This window comes from Impatiens glandulifera, chromosome 9 (genome assembly GCF_907164915.1).
Source record: "Impatiens glandulifera chromosome 9, dImpGla2.1, whole genome shotgun sequence".
NCBI classification, from domain to species: domain Eukaryota; kingdom Viridiplantae; phylum Streptophyta; class Magnoliopsida; order Ericales; family Balsaminaceae; genus Impatiens; species Impatiens glandulifera.
The window spans coordinates 37,164,254-37,183,701 of NC_061870.1; the positions used below are offsets into that span (position 1 = coordinate 37,164,254).

The 19,448-nt window shown below is 35.2% G+C and overlaps 2 protein-coding genes across 3 annotated transcripts; both read right to left on the minus strand.

Moving 5' to 3' along the window:
• Positions 1–332: 332 nt before the first annotated feature.
• Positions 333–1,634, minus strand: LOC124914685 (protein SRC2-like). Its single transcript, XM_047455279.1, has one exon. The coding sequence runs from the start codon at positions 1,525–1,527 to the stop codon at positions 493–495; it is 1,035 nt and encodes a 344-aa protein (XP_047311235.1). The 5' UTR covers positions 1,528–1,634; the 3' UTR covers positions 333–492.
• Positions 1,635–3,029: 1,395 nt separating this feature from the next.
• Positions 3,030–6,592, minus strand: LOC124915607. Of its 2 annotated transcripts, XM_047456364.1 has the most exons (4): positions 6,154–6,592; positions 5,962–6,068; positions 4,228–4,502; positions 3,030–4,152 (listed from the first exon to the last, which is right to left on the minus strand). In XM_047456364.1, the coding sequence occupies exons 2-4, from the start codon at positions 6,062–6,064 to the stop codon at positions 3,235–3,237; spliced, it is 1,296 nt and encodes a 431-aa protein (XP_047312320.1). In that variant the 5' UTR covers positions 6,065–6,068; positions 6,154–6,592; the 3' UTR covers positions 3,030–3,234. The 2 variants fall into 2 exon arrangements, with proteins under 2 accessions (XP_047312320.1, XP_047312319.1); XM_047456363.1 differs by lacking the exons at positions 5,962–6,068; positions 6,154–6,592 and adding an exon at positions 5,703–5,836 and having other exon boundaries at positions 4,228–4,671.
• Between the last annotated feature and the right edge of the window lie 12,856 nt (positions 6,593–19,448).

The following is a 19,448-nucleotide window of genomic DNA, read 5'->3' on the forward strand; positions in this document are numbered from 1 at the left end:
TTCAATAACCGGAATTTTGCATGCTGTAGACACAAATCTCAATCCCTATTTCATATTATAGGAATCATAAAATAGGGAAGTCTGATTTTACATCAACCTTTTGGTACGTCTAGAGTCTTTTTGGTACATAATTAGTCTCACTAAATTTTTTGTAAACTTCTTGTTAAACATACATTTTTTTTAAACATTTAATTTGATACTCAACATACATTCTTGAAGAGTTCAAATATTATTTAAAACATTCATATAATTTTTTTTGAAAAACAATTAAAATATTAATTACAATAATAAATTAATTAAATTAGAAATTAAACAATTTCTTCTCTATAGTGGTTAAAATTTAAACACAACTTCATTAATATAAATGTACAATAATATTTTTGGTAGTAATTAAACTCCTTCATTCAAACACCATTAACATTAAACCACAAATTATTATAAAAAAAAACAGAAATAAATAAATAAAATAATAATAAAATAAATAAATAAAAGTCAAAATCCACAATCAAACCCATCATCGAGCATATCGCCTATCAAAAGGCCACCGACTGCACCTCCAACGAGTCCTGCCCCCAAACCTAACCCCAAACCATTATTACTGCTTTGATGATGTGCTTGCTGACCCGGCGGGTATCCGTAACCCGCTTGAGGCGGCGGCGGTGGGTATCCGTAACCCGGATGCGGCGGCGGCGGCGGGTATCCGTACCCTGCTTGAGCCGGCGGCGGAGGCGGTGGGTATCCATATCCGGCTTGAGGCGGCGGCGGTGGGTATCCATATCCGGCTGGAGGCGGCGGCGGAGGAGGGTATCCGTATCCAGCTTGCGGCGGCGGATAACTATCATACCCGTATCCGGCCGTGGGCGGCGGCGGCTGCGGCTGATAATGATAACCTCCCGGAGGAGCTGCATAGGGAACTTCCGGTGCTGTCCCGCAAGGTTGTGGGTGGTAAGCGGCGGCGCTAGTCCCCGGATGAGCCAATAGCGGATCCGGCAGATTGTAACCCGGTGGAGGAGGAGGAGGTGGGTAAGAGATGTTGGTGGGACCCGACACGGATGGATAAGCCGTTACCGGATCCTCCAGTTTTTCCGGCGCCGGCTGCGGCAACGGAGCAGAGACTTTGTCTCCCCATTTGTAAGAAAAATTAAGTTCGCCTTTTGGCTTCCCAGAGGGCATTCTGACCTGGTAAGTGACGAATTGAGGCTTGTCCTCACCGGCGTGACCGAGAAGATCTGTAATCGGAACGGTTACCTCACCGATTTCTTTGTCCCCGAGGGCCCTATCACATCGGAGTTTAAAAACAAGGCTGAGGAGATTCCGACTGACTGAGGATTCATCGAGGATGAAGTTCATCGGGGAATTCCAGTTGGGATTCGTGTTGCCTTCCCTGTCGACGGGTGTTTTCTGACTGGCGGAGTATGAATCGCCGGCGATTGTTACGTGGACGTAGGCGTCCATCTTGGTTATGAAATTAACATTGTTGAGATGTTTGGCAGATCTTACGTTGATCTCTAACGTTCGGGAACCCATGTTGTTTTTCGATGAAAGAAATTTCTAGAGAGAAAAGGAAAATAGAAAGAAAATGGGGATCTTGATTTTGTTTGTAGAAAGAAGAAGAAGAAGAAAGGGTCAACTTTCTATGGCTGGCTGGCATATTCATTCTGACCAAGTGTGTAACCATATCTATCATAATTAGTGGGCTACACCATTCACATTTTAATTAAATTTAAATAAATAGTTCAAATTTAAATAGTATTTGTATACTTGTCATTTAGAAGCTTTCTTTCTTTTCATATGATGTCAACTTGACACCTACTTTAATAAATTTTATGTACCCTTTATATTTTAATGGTTTCTAATCAAACAAATATTAATTTTAAAAAAATGAAACAATAGACACATCATATTGCTCAATAAAAGATTGCCTTTTTATTTATTTTTTAAAATATTAAATTTTGTATTAATAAAATTTTGAGATTAAAACTTTATGTTATATAAACATTATAAAAGGAAAGAAATTGATTGATCTAATAAGTTATAGTTAAAAGTCATAATCAGAAAGCACAATATAATTTCTAACTTGAAAACCATGTCATATTATCTAAAAAAATATCAACTTACTTTCTTCTTAGCTTAGTTTAAAATTTTATAAAAAGTTTGATAGAATGAAATCAAACATTTTCTATCAAATCAAATACAGATATGATCACTGTGATCTTTTTATTTTGTTTGATAATTTAATAATTATGATTGAATGTTAATGTATTGTTTGATCATCACATTCATATGTTGGGTAATTTTTTTTTACTTTACTTGTTATAATTAAACATGTGTTTTCTTAAATAGAACTGTAAGTCGTTATTACGAGGTATCATTCTAATTTTATACATTAAAATAAAAAACAAATTTGCATACTAGTTTAGATCAATTCAGGTTAACTTTATATATATCAAACACACACAAGTTTAATTATAGTACATTACAAGATAGTTATATTTTTACAAATCTCTAACTCTGAATATATTAATTATTGTTAACGACATATCGCATATGGAACTGAGGAAGGTTTGGTTCGTTGTAGCAGTGCTCCGACCCGAGTGAGAGGCCAACTTCTTCTCAAGAGCCTCTATATGATGTATGATTGAATACTAGTAAAAGAAAAAGAAAAAAACAACTTTATGGTTGATGTAACTATATCAGCATGGTCCAATTTGTTGTCCGGGATTGAAGTGAGACAAATAGATTTTAATTGTATGGTCCTTTGAATGATCATTGTCATTTGCCTTGGACCATTAATTATTTAATTTCTTAGCCAGGTTGGAAATTCATTTTATTACTTTAAATGATGGACCACATGATATAATAACATATATATATCTGAATTTGCATTTGCTTTAGAGAATAAGAACCTACCTAGCGTGATCATCTATCTAATCTCCCAACAATAATATATATATATATATATATATATATATATGATTATGATTTAAAACTGTAAATAAGAAAAGTCTATAAATATATAGCACTTCATCGCATCCAAAATTCATACATTATAACTAAAAATATGAAATAAAATCCTCTTAACTTAAACAAAATATTCACAATTCTAGAATGCCCACTTTAGACCAGGAAAAGTCTGTCACAAATTAAGGAATGAAGAAATTTAGGTGAAAGTTAGTTTAGATTTGATGGTAGGACGGCCTGCTGTTATCAAAGACCCATCAACTAAAGCTTCCATTACTCTTGCAGTTGGAGGACTCCTCCTACCACTCTTCCTCTGCCCACACCATTCTCAATAGCCTGCACCGTCGTCGTCTGCTCCTCCTCATCCGATGGTTTCTTTGGTTCATTACAATCCAAGCCGTCTTCATCCTTCGTCAAAAAAATGCCACATGGATCGAAACCGTCTGGCACTGGAGGAGGATAATTAAGGTCAAACAACACTGGAGGAGGATAATTAAGGTCAAACAATGGACGCGGTTCTTCTGACATCTTCTTCTGTTGTTTCTTAGCAGGCTCAGGCTCAGAACTGCTCCCATCAACCTCCTCTAGAAGGATAGGATCCATTCCGTTTTCAGAATCTATATGATTAATAGTGTCCACCACATTACAAAACAGGCTAATCGAATCATGATTTTCACACTCTTTTAGTGGCTCCTCCTCCTCCTTAACAGCCTCTAGAAGGCTAGGATCCGAGAAAACCTTGTTCAAGACATCCAGAGCTGAATCAAAATAGTGCATTCCTTTTACTAATCCCCCTCTTCTCGAGAACTTTGCAACCCCTGGAACTAAAAATACTAGAGATTCTGTTTTGGTATACCATGATCTCAGCTGTTCCGAATGCCACCCTCGTGCAAGCAAAAGAGGCCAAACAGCTTCCCAAAATAAACCATCATTCTGCGCACCCTTCCTTTTATGGATATCTGATCCACTTAAAAATTCAATAATTTGGGCAGGCGTAAGAGAAGAAAAACATGTTAGTCCATCCGGGAGATCAAGTTTTCTTTTCCGAGGCCCTCTCATCATTCTTGTTAGATCTTTCTTTCCTTTTCCTATCGCCACTGCTTCTACCAAATTCTTCGTACCAGTAATATCTTTTAAGGTTAAGACGAATTCTACCAATGTCATCTTCCTATCTTTGAACAATTTAGAAGCCTGTTGTTTGTTTCACAACCAAAATTAGAAACTAGAATAATCCAATAAAAACAAGCATGAGAATGTAAATATTACCTGGGATATAGATTTTTCACCTTCTTCTGACACATGCGTAGACAAACGATTCAACAGTTCTTCCAATCTGAAGCCGTTGAAAATCCATTTCCCTAAAAATATCGTCCCCTTTACAGCTTTCTTGCAATCTGACCATTTACGATATTCATCGCTCTCATAGAATTTATTTCCATAGTAGAATGAGATTATGTCGCATCCTAGAAACTTCTTTACATGCTTAAAATCTTTCCCAAATATACAGAGACTGAGGAGGAGACTCCCCTTTTCTATTTTTCCTGAAAAACCATCGTTAATTGAGTCCAAATCAAGAACCTTTGTATTAAATTTATTCTTAATTTCACTAATATATTTGGATCGTGATATTAGTGAAGGGATTTCAGTTTGGTAATTATATCCAACTCGAGGAGACTTTTCTTCATGATCAGCAATGATAGTCATGTTGATCTGCAATGATTATGAAAATATCTTAATATTCAATCAATGATAAAATGTGATTAGCATTATATTCTATCAGATGTGACGAAGATGATGATAAAATCTGAAATATTAAAAGATATAGAAATCAGATTGCAGGTAATTGAAAGAGATGATAACACATGCATGAGTTATTGAATTCTTCTAATTATGATCTTCAAAAGTGAGAATAGATTCTACCCATCAAATATTGTAAAGAAGAACCCTGTCCTAAACCCTAACAGCTAAATCCGGCACAAAATGCAGAATCACTTTTCATAGAAAAACCTTTTTTACCAAACAGACAAGAGAATTATCGGATGATACGATCAAACTCGACTAGTACAATTGAAGGAGAATATAAGGATTATATGTGAATTAATGTATTAAAGAAAGATTACATTAGATGTAAGATATACATATATAATTAAATGGGATTAAACCTGATTTAGAAAAGATTTGAATTAACCGTGAACTTGTGAAGAGGGAATATGATACTCTGTCGCTTCTCTCTTTGTTTACTACTAGTCGAGAGGGCAGAGGAGGGATATTGGACCATATATGAATAGATATTTATAATTAACAAAACCCCTTTATTATCTTAGATTTGTTTTATTATTTATACTCAAGGCATACACGGTCTTGTTAGGATTAGGGTTTTAAAAAAAATATGATTATTTAAAATTTGATGATTGGTGATAATTCTAATAATGTAGAGATTTATTTGGTAAAAATACTTAAAATGTATTAATATAAAATAAAAATAATAATTTAAAATAGAAGATTTTAGATGAATTAGAGGGAAAATGAGATAGATGTTTTTGAATTGAGTTATTTAAATAACTCAAAAACCGAAAATGCCCCTGAAACAATAAGCCCTTATTTTTTTTTTATGTACATTCATTCATCCATCAATGGATTAAACATTATAATCATGAAAACTAGAATGCAAAAATGTTGTGATGAATCAAGTAATTGAAATAGGCATCGATCAAATGATTACTGAGGGGTATAAGGAATACCTGATCGATCATCTTCCCAGCAATTTAACAACACGATCCTTATATAGAAATTCTCCATCATCGGATTTATTAATTACAAGATCTATTTTGAATTCAGAATTGAATTGAAAATCCTATTTTGAATTCAGAATTGAATTGAAAATCCTATTTTGAATTCAGAATTGAATTGAAAATCCTAAGGATTGATGGAAAGTCTGTCAACCAGATCTGCAGCAATTAAACAAAAATAATCTAGGATAGTAATTAAATCGAATTGTACCTGTAAGTGATTGGAATTGAATTGTATCGGATTGAAGAAGTTCAATCCCTACAGCACAATCGAATTGGCTGGCCAACCGTAAGCTATCGTTCGTATCCTCCATAATCCTAATCAACATGAGCCAAAGTTCATTGTTCAACTACAACGATGATGAAGATTCACGTATTTAAGCAGCAGCGAGATATCGATTACCTTGTAGAAGAAGATTAAGCCTCCAGACTTGTTGATAATGTAAATAGAAATCTTCTTCTTCTTCTTCTTCTTCGTCTAACACAGAGAAGACAGACCTCAAGATCGTGAAGTCTACTTGTTCCAAACCCTAGCCAACAACTTGTGGGCATGGATAACAGTTATAACCACCGCCGCCATCACTTTCTGGCCGGGAACTAATACAGCCACCACCGCCTCCTCTGCTTCTCCACAAGACCTTCCCCCGACCACTACGGTGCCGGATGAGCGCAGTACCGCCGCCGGTTGGCTTCCACCTCTGCACCTCCTCCGACATCAATTTTCTCTGCCGGAGACACGATCGGAAGGACGAATTGCCGTCTATTTCGCCGTCGAGGAGGAAGAAGAACGGGAGAGTTGGCCGGATTCATCGTCTAAAGAAGGAATGGGGCCGGAATGGGAGAATGAGAATGGATTTTAGTTTTCAGGATTTGACGGTTATAGACGGTAACGTCGTGAAGGTGTGGGGAAGAGGAGCAAATGACATGAGACGCTGTTAATTATTTAATAGTTCCATTCTCCATTTGTGATACCTTAATTTATTAAATTTAATTATTAAGTAGTAGTATTAAGTAATAACACCTTGTAAACAACTTTTATTGCACCAGATTCACAATTGGAATTATGAGCAGTATCAGTTATTTTACTCATTACATTATAATTAATTAATTTTAATTAATTGCACATATAACTAATTAAACCCTTAAATCTCAAATTATGGATGGACCATTTCTAGTTTATGTCATGAAATGCTAATAAAATAAAATAAAAAATAAATTATCTTCATCCCCAGTAGGTTATTGTTTATATAAGCCTAATAAGTTCATGGGCTAGGTAGATTTATCTTAAAATCTATTAAAAATTTGTGTATGGTGTGTTTAGTGAGGAGGAATTGTCATTAGAATTAAAATTGGATGCTATATATACAATAGTTTATTATTTTTATTTTCTTAAAAGGAATGTTTTATTAAAGTTTGCAATAGTTTTATTCTTATGTTTTGCACTTGTAATGCTTACCATCACTCTTTTGTGATCCTATTAGGCTTCATTCCACTCTGTTAAGTAAACAAATCCCGGATGAAAATATCCATCACAAATTTGTCTGTAACCTTGTACATCAAATTTCGATTGCCGCAGTAATTCAGACTTATCTTCTATTCAAAATGACAACTAAAATCCGGGTGATCCGATCAAACTTAACTAGTACAATCGAAGGAGAATACACCGAGGATTCTTAATGTATTAAATAAAGAAAACGCTACACTCAAGACAAGGTAGAGCAGATCTTAAAGCACGTCAAGATACAAATCTGGCTAGAAATTGCTTATATAAGGCTCTCAGTTTGGTTTGAATATTATTTTTATATTTTCTATTATATATATATATATATATATATATATATATATATATAATGTTTTCAAAAGTTCATCTCTTAATTTATTTATTTTTGTATAAACCTTTTTTGGAATTTATTTTTATATAATATATGAATATCTTGCATGCGAGTAAGTGTTATTATTTACCCATTGAAATCATTTTGGTAAATTAGGTTTCTATGTCACTTTTTGTAAAAAAAAAATCTAGGAATTTGGTTCACATGATAATAATAATGGACTATAAAGCTTTCTACAATCTATAACTAGAAAGGAATCTCGAATCCTGTTTTTCAGGAAAAGTATAGGATTTGTGTAGGTGAGGCTCATGTGACCACCTTGCACGGTGAACGACAATCTAGGACAAATGTAAAAATGTTCTACATGTCAAAACAAAGCTCCCTGTGCATTCGGTTTCGGTTTGGTGGTTTGAAACAAAATTGAAAAAATTGGTCGCTAAAATGACGATTACGAGAATTGCATATTTTATTCCAAATCTGTACCCAATTTCGAGTTATAAGAAATAGATCCAAATTGAAAAATGATAATATATTGTCAAGAAAGTTTGAAAATCAAATATGAGAAATTTTTTATTCAAATAATCAACAATGAAATATCATTCTAAAAAAATTAATAATAATTAATTAAGTCAAATTATTAAATATATATTAAAAACATTTTATATAAATATAATTTGAATTGCCTTAATAGTTTTGAAAGTCAAAAGTCTTGCAGATTGAGGGGAAATATTAAAAATAAAATAAAAATCAATTTATATCCTTCCTACCTTTCAAAATTCCAAAAAAATAATTTATCATTCTTTAAAATTGAAACATGTGGTTTAAAAAGACGTTCGTTGTACATCCTGTGACCATGAAGAAGCTCTTTACTCTAGTGTCTTTTACATTTCATCAATATTTATTTTCGAAAAATTCGAGCAATTATTAAAAGATTTTATATCATTCCTTCAAACTATTTTTTTTTTTAAACTTTTTTTTTTTTTGTTAATGGTGGAGCTATTGTGAAACTGAAGGAGGTTTGGATCATCGTCATCGTAGTAGTATTCCCACCCGAGGGATGTCAATTTCTTCGCAAGAACAGAGTATGAAATGATTACTTTATCCGTCGAAATGTGAACAACACTTTCCTCTTCTGCATATACATAATAACCCTAATTTGATTCGTTATCAACTAAATGAATCACTCCATTTTCCAATGAAATGTTTAATAATTAATTAAGTCAAATTATTAAATAAATATATATATATATATATATATATATATATATATAAAACATTTTATATAAATATAATTTGAGTTGCCATAATGGTTTTGAAAGTCAAAAGTCACTTGCAAATTGAGGAAAAATACTTAAAAAAAATAAAAATCAATTTATATATAAATAAATTTTACAACTTAAAAAACAAAATTATCCTTGCCTAAAATTATCCTTGCTACCTTTCAAAATTCCAAAAAGTCAATTTATCATGCTTTAAAAATGAAACAGGTGGTTTATTTAAAAACATATCTCTCATCAGATTATCCTAATTTAAATCATCTTACAAATTATTTAAAATTTATGTCATATAATACAAATAAGAAAAGGATTTTATATATTTAATTAATAAAAATTATTATGAATATTTTTATTTACAAAAATAGTACTAATCTCAATAAAATTTATGTCAAAAATTTTAAATAAGTAATTATTGATCCAAACTGATTATATATAAAAGAACACTTTAAATATTCACTTAAAATAATGAAATGGACAAAAATTAAAATTAAAAAGACCTTTATCAGCTTTTAAATATGTGCCGCAAATATAAATGTTGCAAGATTATTTATCGCCGCATAACTAAAAACAGGTAAAGAACACTTATAAGTGGTAAAATATTTCCAAATGAGCAGTTTTACTATTAAATTTCTTGAGGAATAAATTATAAATTTAACAATTTAATTTTAAATATTATCACTATTTAATTTTCACATTATTCTTTAGTAATTTTATAAAAAATAAAATAAAAATATTTATAATTTAAATACAACTAAAAAATCATAATAGTATTTTAAACACTGAACAATTTAAACATAATCATAAAATAAAGTGTAAAAGTTTATTTACCCTGCTATCTTCCCTGCTATTTTCTTAAAGATTTGTGCCAAATTACTTCCCTTAAAAATGCAGCTACTAGTTCTCTTGAGGGCCTCACTTACACAATTGGTGCAAGCTCCCTTCTCTTGAGGGCTTCACTTACATCGTTAGTGTAGGCCCATGTTAAGACCTGTTCTTCTAGGCTGCATAACTCTTTGCACATCTTAGCTAGTTTTGCACCACTGAAGACTTGACATAACTTCTCGTGGAGTCTAAAACTGCTCCATCTATCAAATGATTCGATCCTCTCTGCAACAACTTCTTCAATGTCCTCCATGATAAGATCGAACAAATTACTTACAAAGGATTTAGATTGAGGTTCAACACCCAAAAATTCTTTCTTGTGGAGCCTAAAACTGCTCCATATATTAAATGATTCGATCCTCTCTACATCAACTTCTTCAACGTCCTCCATGATAAGATCGAACAAATTCCTTACAAAGGATTTAGATTAAGGTTCAACACCCAAGAGTTCTTTCCCTTTACCTGCAACTTCGGTAAGTTTGGCAACGGGAACAAGTTCCGTAAAGATTATTCTTCTAACCGCTTGAAGTTGTCTGTAGACGGCTGCTACCGAGGAGCCAGAGATGGGAGCAACTACTTTAGATTGAACTACAACAACTATCTTTGCGGCAAATGAAATGACAACTTGCACAGCTGCCTCTGCTACTTTCTCAACAGCAGATTCATCAACAGATTGAGCGGCATATGAAATATTTTCAACAACAGGTCTCTCAAATACCTGTTCTACTGTAACTTCTTTCATAGCCTGAGCAACAGATTCCACAACTTGCTCTTGCTCTTCAACAGTTACTCCTGCTAAGTTTATAGTAACAGGCTCCTTAGCAGCCTAAACAACTGGTTCTATAATATTCTGAACTACAGGATTCTGAACAGTTTCGAAAACAAACTTTTCAATTACCTGCTCTACAGCACTAAGGAAGATACCAGAATCTTTCGCAGGTTCATCAGACACAATAAAGTCACATGCCTCAGCTACATGTGTTTCCAAATGTTCCACAATTGGAACTTTAGTAGGCACTACGCCCTCAGGCAATACAGAGGAAGTGAAAAGAGGTACCTCTAGAGTAGGAATGTCTGACAAATTGGTCTTCTTTAAGATGGAAGAGACCTCAGTTGTTTCACCAGGATAGCCATGCTTTTAACTATTGGAGCTAGCACCTAACTCCGTAGTTCCAACCCTTTGGCTTCTAGTTGGGCGTCTAGAGACGAATAGACGTCTAGACTGAGTAATCAATTGGCCACTCGCTTGGGTAGAGGAGACCGAATCAGCTTCTTTTGCAACCTTCATCCGTTTGATATAACTATCGACATTACTATTGGTCATCACCCGACTCGAGTGGATGGTAGCACCATTTCCCATTTCTACTTGCAGATCTTTGAGCAATCTGCTGGGTTAGACCGAGAATCCAATGTGTTATTTATTTGGCATTGTCACTATCGTCGTTAATGTGTAGAACAAAACCGATGACCAGTTGACGATAATTCCTTTGACGATTGAAGCCATTATTTCAAAGCGTTCCCTATGTAGGTGTCGAAAGAATTTACCTTGGCTTGGAGTGATTTTGCGACAATATCACACCACATACAAAACTCTGTCTTAATCAGCTTTTTTTCCCGTGAGTCTTAACGGTAGTGGGAGAATCAGAGAATAAGATCTGTATCTCGGAAATAACTTCATCCGGGATTTGATCAAATGATGTGAGCCCCTCCATCGGAAGCTCAAAAAACTGTGCAAATACGTCTTCAAGACAGAGTTCTCCTTGCCCATCATCTGCGATTGGATGATATCACCATTCATCTTGGCATTATCAAAGAACTCCCAAACCCATTCGTTGTGACATATGAACGGACCGCCTAAGAAATTCCTCAGGCCGGAAGTTTCTAAAAATTTGAATATTTTCACCATCATCGAAAATCTGAAAACATAGACCGATTCAAAATCCACCTACATAATGTTTTAAGCAAACGTATCATTATGATTAGAAGTAGATAACGATTTAGGGTTTTAGATGACGAAGAACGACAAATTTGTTTAGAGAGAAGATAGAGAACTAGTATAAGGTTTTGGTTTAGGGTTTTTAGAAACTCAAAATCTAGAATAAGGATAAAGAGAAAACGCGAAAATATAATGATTTAATTTAAACACATTGGACATGATAATGCCTTTATCTTTCTTTGACGATTGAAGCAATAATTTCAAAGCGTTCCCCTGTGTAGGTGTTGAAGGAACCTACCTTGACTTAGAGTGATTTGGGGACAATATCACACCTCATACAAAACTCCGTCTTAATCAACTTTTTCTTCACATGAGTCTTAATGGGAGTGGGAGAATCGGGGAATATGATTTGTATCTCGGAAATAACTTCGTCCGGGATTTGATCGAATGATGTAAGCCCCGCCGCCGCTGAAGATCAAAAGAATTGTGCAAATACGTCTTCGAAGACAGAGATCTCCTTGCCCATCACCTACGACTGGATAATATCGCCATTCATTTTGGCATTATCAAAGAACTCTCAAACCCCTTCGTCGTGACATATGAACGGACCACCTAAGATATTCCTCAGGCCGAAAGCTTCTAAGGATTTGAATATTTCCACCATCGCCGGAAATCCGGAAGAATAGACCGATTCAAAATTTATCTGCATAGTGTTATGAGCAAACATAGTCATCTTTAGGTTTAGAAATAGAGAATGACGGCTAACGATTTAGGGTTTTAGATGACGAAGAACGACAAATTTGTTTAGAGAGAAGGCATAGAACCATTATAGAGTTTTGGTTTAAGGTTTTTTGGAAAACTCAAAAACTAGAATAAGGATAAAAAAAGCACGAAAATATAATGATTTGATTTAGACGCATTAGACATATTAATGCCTTTATCTTTCTTTGACGATTGAAGCTATTATTTAAAAGCGTTCCTTGTGTAGGTGTCGAAGAAACCTACTTTGGCTTGGAGTGATTTGGCGACAATATCACACCGCATACAAAACTCATTTTTTATCAACTTTTTTCTTCTCATGAGTTTAATGGGAGTGGGAGAATTAGAGAATAAGATTTGTATCTCGGAAATAACTCATCCGGGATTTGATCGAATAATGTGAGCTCCTCCGCCGGAAGCTCAAAGGAACTGTACAAATATGTCTTCGAAGACAGAGATCTCCTTGCCCATCACCTACGACTAGATAATATCGCCATTCAACTTGACATTATCAAAGAACTCTCAAACCCCTTCGTCGTGACATATGAACGGATCACCTAAGATATTCCTCAGGCCGAAAGTTTCTAAGGATTTGAATATTTCCACCATTGCCGGAAATCCGGAAGCATAGATCGATTCAAAATTCACATGCATAGTGTTATGAGCAAACATAGTCATATTTAGGTTTAGAAATAAAGAACGACGGCTAACGATTTAGGGTTTTAAATGACGAAGAACGACAAATTTGTTTAGAGAGAAGGCATAGAACCATTATAGAGTTTTGGTTTAAGGTTTTTGGAAAACTCAAAAACTAGAATAAGGATAAAAAGAAAGCACGAAAATATAATGATTTGATTTAGACGCATTAGACATATTAATGCCTTTATCTTTCTTTGACGATTGAAGCTATTATTTAAAAGCGTTCCCTGTGTAGGTGTCGAAGAAACCTACTTTGGCTTGGAGTGATTTGGGGACAATATCACACCGCATACAAAACTCATTCTTTATCAACTTTTTCTTCCCATGAGTTTAATGGGAGTGGGAGAATCAGAGAATAAGATTTGTATCTCGGAAATAACTCATCCGGGATTTGATCGAATAATGTGAGCTCCTCCGCCGAAAGCTCAAAGGAATTGTACAAATATGTCTTCGAAGACAGAGATCTCCTTGCCCAACACCTGCGACTAGATAATATCGCCATTCAACTTGACATTATCAAAGAACTCTCAAACCCCTTCGTCGTGACATATGAACGGATCACCTAAGATATTCCTCAGGCCGAAAGTTTCTAAGGATTTGAATATTTCCACCATTGCCGGAAATCCGGAAGCATAGATCGATTCAAAATTCACATGCATAGTGTTATGAGCAAACATAGTCATATTTAGGTTTAGAAATAGAGAACGACGGCTAACGATTTAGAGTTTTAAATGACGAAGAATGAAAATTTTGTTTAGAGAGAAGACAAAGAACTAGTATAGGGTTTTGGTTTAGAGCTTTTAGAAAACTCAAAAGCTATAATAAGGATAAAGAGAAAACACGAAAATATAATGATTTGATTTATACGTATTGGACATTTTCATGCCTTTATCTTTTTTGACGATTGAAGCCATTATTTCAAAGCGTTCACCGGTGTAGGTGTCGAAGCAACCTACTTTGACTTGGAGTGATTTGACGACAATATCACACCTCATACAAAACTCCGTCTTAATCAGCTTTTTCTTCCCGTGAGTCTTAACGGGAGTGGGATAATCGGAGAATAAGATCTGTATCTCAGAAATAACTTCATCCGGGAATTGATCAAATGATGTAAGTGAGCCCCTCTACCGAAAGCTCAAAGAACTGTGCAAATATCTCTTCGGAGACAGAGATCTCATTGCCCATCACCTACGATTGGATGATATCGTCATTCATCTTGACATTATCAAAGAACTTCTAAACCCCTTCGTCGTGACATATGAACGGATTGCCTTAGAAATTCCTCATGCCAAAAGCTTCTAAGGATTTGAATATTTCCACCATCGCCGGAAATCCGGAAGCATAGATCGATTCGAAATCCACCTGCATAGTGTTATGAGAAAACATAATTATCTTTAGGTTTAGAAGCTGAGAACGAAGGCTAACGATTTAGAGTTTTAGATGACGAATAACGGAAAATTTGTTTAGAGAGAAGACAAAGAACCAATATAGGGTTTTGGTTTAGAGTTTTTAGAAAACTCAAAAGCTAGAATAAGGATAAAGAGAAAATGCGAAAATATAATGATTTGATTTAGACGCATTGGACATATTCATTCATTTATCTTTCTTTGACGATTGAAGCCATTATTTCAAATTGTTCCCCTGTGTAGGTGTCGAAGGAACCTACCTTGGCTTGGAGTGATTTGGCGACAATATCACATTGCATACAAAACTCCGTCTTAATTAGCTTTTTCTTCCCGTGGGTCTTAGCGAAAGTGGGAGAATCAGAGAATAAGATCTTTATCTCGGAAATAACTTCATCCGGGATTTGATCGAATGATGTGAGCCCCTCCGCCGGAAGCTCAAAGAACTATGCAAATACGTCTTTGAAGATAGAGATCTCCTTGCTCATCACCTGCGATTGAATGATATTTCCATTCATCTTGGCATTATCAAAGAACTCCTGAATCCTTCATCGTGACATATGAACGGACCGCCTAAGAAAAATTCCTCAAGTTGAAAGCTTCTAAAGATTTGAATATTTCCACCATCGCCAGAAATCCGGAAGCATAGACCAATTCAAAATCCACATGCATTATGTTTTGAGCAAACGTAGTCATATTTAGGTTTAGAAGCAGAGAACGAAGAATAATGATTTAGGGTTTTAGATGACGAAAAACGACAAATTTGTTTAGAGAGAAGGTAGAGAACCAATATAGGGTTTTTGTTTAGGTTTTTAAAAAACTCAAAAACTAGAATAAGGATAAAGAGAAAGCGTGAAAATATAATGATTTGATTTAGACGCATTAGACATATCAATGCATTTATCTTTCTTTGACGATTGAAGCCATTATTTCAAAACGTTTCCTGTGTAGGTGTCGAAGGAACCTACCTTGGCTTGGAGTGATTTGGCGACAATATAACACCTCATACAAAACTCTGTCTTAATCAACTTTTTCTTCCCAGAAGTCTTAAAGGGAGTGGGATAATCGGAAAATAATATCTATATCTCGGAAATAACTTTATCCGGGAATTGATCGAATGATGTGAGTGAGCCCCACCGCCGGAAGCTCAAAGAACTGTGCAAATACCTCTTCGGAGATAGAGACATCTTTGTCCATCACCTACGATTGGATGATATTGTCATTCATTTTGGCATTATCAAAGAACTCCCGAACCTCTTTGTCGTGACATATGAACAGACTGCCTAAGAAATTCCTCATGCCGAAAACTTTTAAGAATTTGAATATTTCCACCATCGCCAGAAATCCGGAAGTATAAACCGATTCAAAATCCACCTGCATAGTGTTATGAGCAAACATGGTCATCTTTAGGTTTAGAAGCGGAAAACGAAGGCTAACGATTTAGGGTTTTAGATGATGAAGAACCGAAAATTGCTTAAAGAGAAGGCAAAGAACCAATATAGGGTTTTGGTTTAGTGTTTTTAGAAAACTCAAAAACTATAATAAGGATATAGAGAAAGCGCGAAAATATAATGATTTGATTTAGACACATTGGACATATTCATGCCTTTATCTTTCTTTACCGATTGAAGTCATTATTTCAAAGCGTTCCCCTGTGTAGGTGTTGAAGGAACTTACCTTTGGCTTGGAGTGAATTGGCAACAATATCACACTGCATACAAAACTCCGTTTTAATCAACTTTTTCTTCCCATTAGTCTTAATGGGAGTGGGAGAATCGGAGAATAAGATTTGTATCTCAGAAATAAATTCATCCGGGATTTGATCGAATGATGTGAGCTCCTCCACCGGAAGCTCAAAGAAACTGTGCAAATACGTCTTCGTAGACAGAGATTTCCTTGCCCATCACATACGACTGGATAATATCGCCATTCATCTTGGCATTATCAAAGAACTCTCGAAATCCTTCGTCGTGACATATGAACGGACCACCTAAGATATTCCTCAGGCCGAAAAATTCTAAGGATTTGAATATTTCCACCATCGCCGGAAATCCGGAAGCGTAGACCGATTCAAAATCCACTTGCATAATGTTATAAGCAAACATAGTCATCTTTAGTTTAGAAGTAGAGAACGACGGCTAACAATTTAGGGTTTTAGATGACGAAGAATGAAAAATTTGTTTAGAGAAAAGGCAAAGAACCCTTATAGAGTTTTGGTTTAAAGTTTTAGAAAACTCAAAAACTAGAATAAAGATAAAAAGTAAGGTAAAAAATATAATGATTTGATTTAGACGTATTAGATATATTAATGCCTTTATCTTACTTTGATGATTGAAGACATTATTTAAAAGCTTTTTTTTTCTGTGTAGGTGTCGAAGGAACCTACCTTGGCTTGGAGTGATTTGGCGACAATATCACACCTTATACAAAACTCCGTCTTAATCAACTTTTTCTTCCCGTGAGTCTTAATGGGAGTGGGATAATCGGAGAATAAGATTTGTATCTCAGAAATAACTTCATCCAGGAATTGATCGAATGATGTGAGTGAGCCCCTCTGCCAAAAGCTCAAAGAAATGTGCAAATACCTCTTCAGAGACAGAGATCTCTTTGCCCATCACCTACGATTGGATGATATCGTCAATCATCTTGACATTATCAAAGAACTCCTGAACCCATTCGTCGTGACATATGAACGGACTGCCTAAGAAATTCCTCATGCCGAAAACTTTTAAGGATTTGAATATTTCTACCATTGTCGGAAATCCGGAAGCATAGATCGATTCGAAATCCACCTACATAGTGTTATGAGCAAACATAGTCATCTTTAGGTTTAGAAGTAGAGAACGAAGGCTAACGATTTAAGGTTTAGATGACGAAGAACGGAAAAATTGTTTAGAGAGAAGGCAAAGAACCAGTATAAAGTTTAGGTTTAGAGTTTTTAGAAAACTCAAAAGCTATAATAAGGATAAAGATAAAGCGCGATAATATAATAATTTGATTTAGACGCATTGGACATATTCATGCCTTTATTTTTTATAACGATTGAATCCATTATTTCAAAGCGTTCCCCAGTGTAGGTGTCGAAAGAACCTACCTTGGCTTGGAGTGATTTGGTGACAATATCTCACCGCATACAAAACTCCGTCTTAATCGGCTTTTTCATCTTGTGAGTCTTAATGGGATTGAGAGAATCGGAGAATAAGATATGTATCTCAGAAATAACTTCATCCGGGATTTGATCGAATGATGTGAGACCCTCTACTAGAAAATCAAAGAACTGTGCAAATACGTCTTCGGAGACAGAGATCTCTTTGTCCATCACCTACGATTAGATGATATCATCATTCATCTCGACATTATCAAAGAACTCCTGAACCCCTTCGTCGTGACATATGAACGAACTGCCTTAGAAGTTCCTCATGCCGAAAGCTTCTAAGGATTTGAATATTTCCACCCTCGCCGGAAATCCAGAAGCATGGACCTATTCAAAATCCACATGCATAGTGTTATGAACAAACGTAGTCATCTTTAGGTTTAGAAGCAGAAAACGACAACTAACGATTTAGTGTTTTAGATGACAAAGCACGGAAAATTTTTTTTAGAGATAAGACAGAGAACGGATATAGGGTTTTGGTTTAGAGTTTTTGAAAACTCAAAAACTAGAATAAGGATAAAGAGAAAGCGCGAAAATATAATGATTTGATTTATACGCATTGGACATATTAATGCCTTTATCTTTTTTGACGATTGAGGTCATTATTTCAAAGCGTTCCCCGGTGTAGGTGTCGAAGGAACCTACATTGCCTTGGAGTGATTTGGCGACAATATCACACCGCATACAAAACTTCATCTTAATCAGCTTTTTCTTCCCGTGGTTTTAATGGGAGTGGGAGAATCGGAGAATAAGATCTATATCTCGGAAATAACTTCATCTAGGATTTGATCGAATGATGTGAGCCCCTCCGCCGGAAACTCAAAGAACTGTGCAAATACGTCTTCGAAGATATAGTTCTCCTTGCCCATCATCTGCGACTAGATAATATCGTCATTCATTTTGACATTATCAAAGAACTCCCGAACCCCTTCATCGTGACATATAACAGACCACCTAAGATATTCCTCAGGCCGAAAGCTTCTAAGGATTTGAATATTTCCACAATCGCCGGAAATTCGGAAGCATAGACCGATTCAAAATCCACATGCATTGTGTTTTGAGCAAACGTAGTCATCTTTAAGTTTAGAAGCAGTGAACGACGAATAATGATTTAGGGTTTTAGATGACAAAGAACGACAAATTTGTTTAGAGAGAAGGTAGAGAACCAATATAGGGTTTTTTTATGTTTTAGAAAACTCAAAAACTAGAATAAGGATAAAGAGAAAACGCAAAAATATAATGATTTGATTTAGACGCATTAGACATATTAATGCATTTATCTATCTTTGACGATTGAAGCCATTATTTCAAAGCGTTCAACTATGTAGGTGTCGAATGAACCTACCTTGGCTTGAGTGATTTGGCGACAATATCACACCTCATATAAAACTTTGTCTTAATTAGTTTTTTTCCCGAGAGTCTTAAAGGAAGTGGGATAATCGGATAATAAGATTTGTATCTCGGAAATAACTTCATCCGGGATTTGATCGAATGATGTGAGTGAGCCCCTCCTCCGGAAGCTCAAAGAACTGTGCAAATACCTCTTTGGAGATAGAGATCTCTTTGTCCATCACCTACGATTGGATGATATCGTCATTCATCTTGGCATTATCAAAAACTTCCAAACCCCTTCGTCGTGACATATGAACAGACTGCCTAAGAAATTCCTCAAGCCGAAATCTTTTAAGGATTTGAATATTTCCACCAAAGCCGGAAATCCGGAAGCATTGACCGATTCAAAATCCACTTGCATAGT

Excerpts from the sequence above, each read along its gene's own strand:
- LOC124914685 (XM_047455279.1), bottom strand. The coding sequence starts at position 1,527 with ATGGGTTCCCGAACGTTAGAGATCAACGTAAGATCTGCCAAACATCTC.
- LOC124915607 (XM_047456363.1), bottom strand. Across the intron at positions 4,153-4,227 it reads GTGAAAAATCTATATCCCAG|GCTTCTAAATTGTTCAAAGA; the intron begins GTAATATTTACA and ends AACAAACAACAG.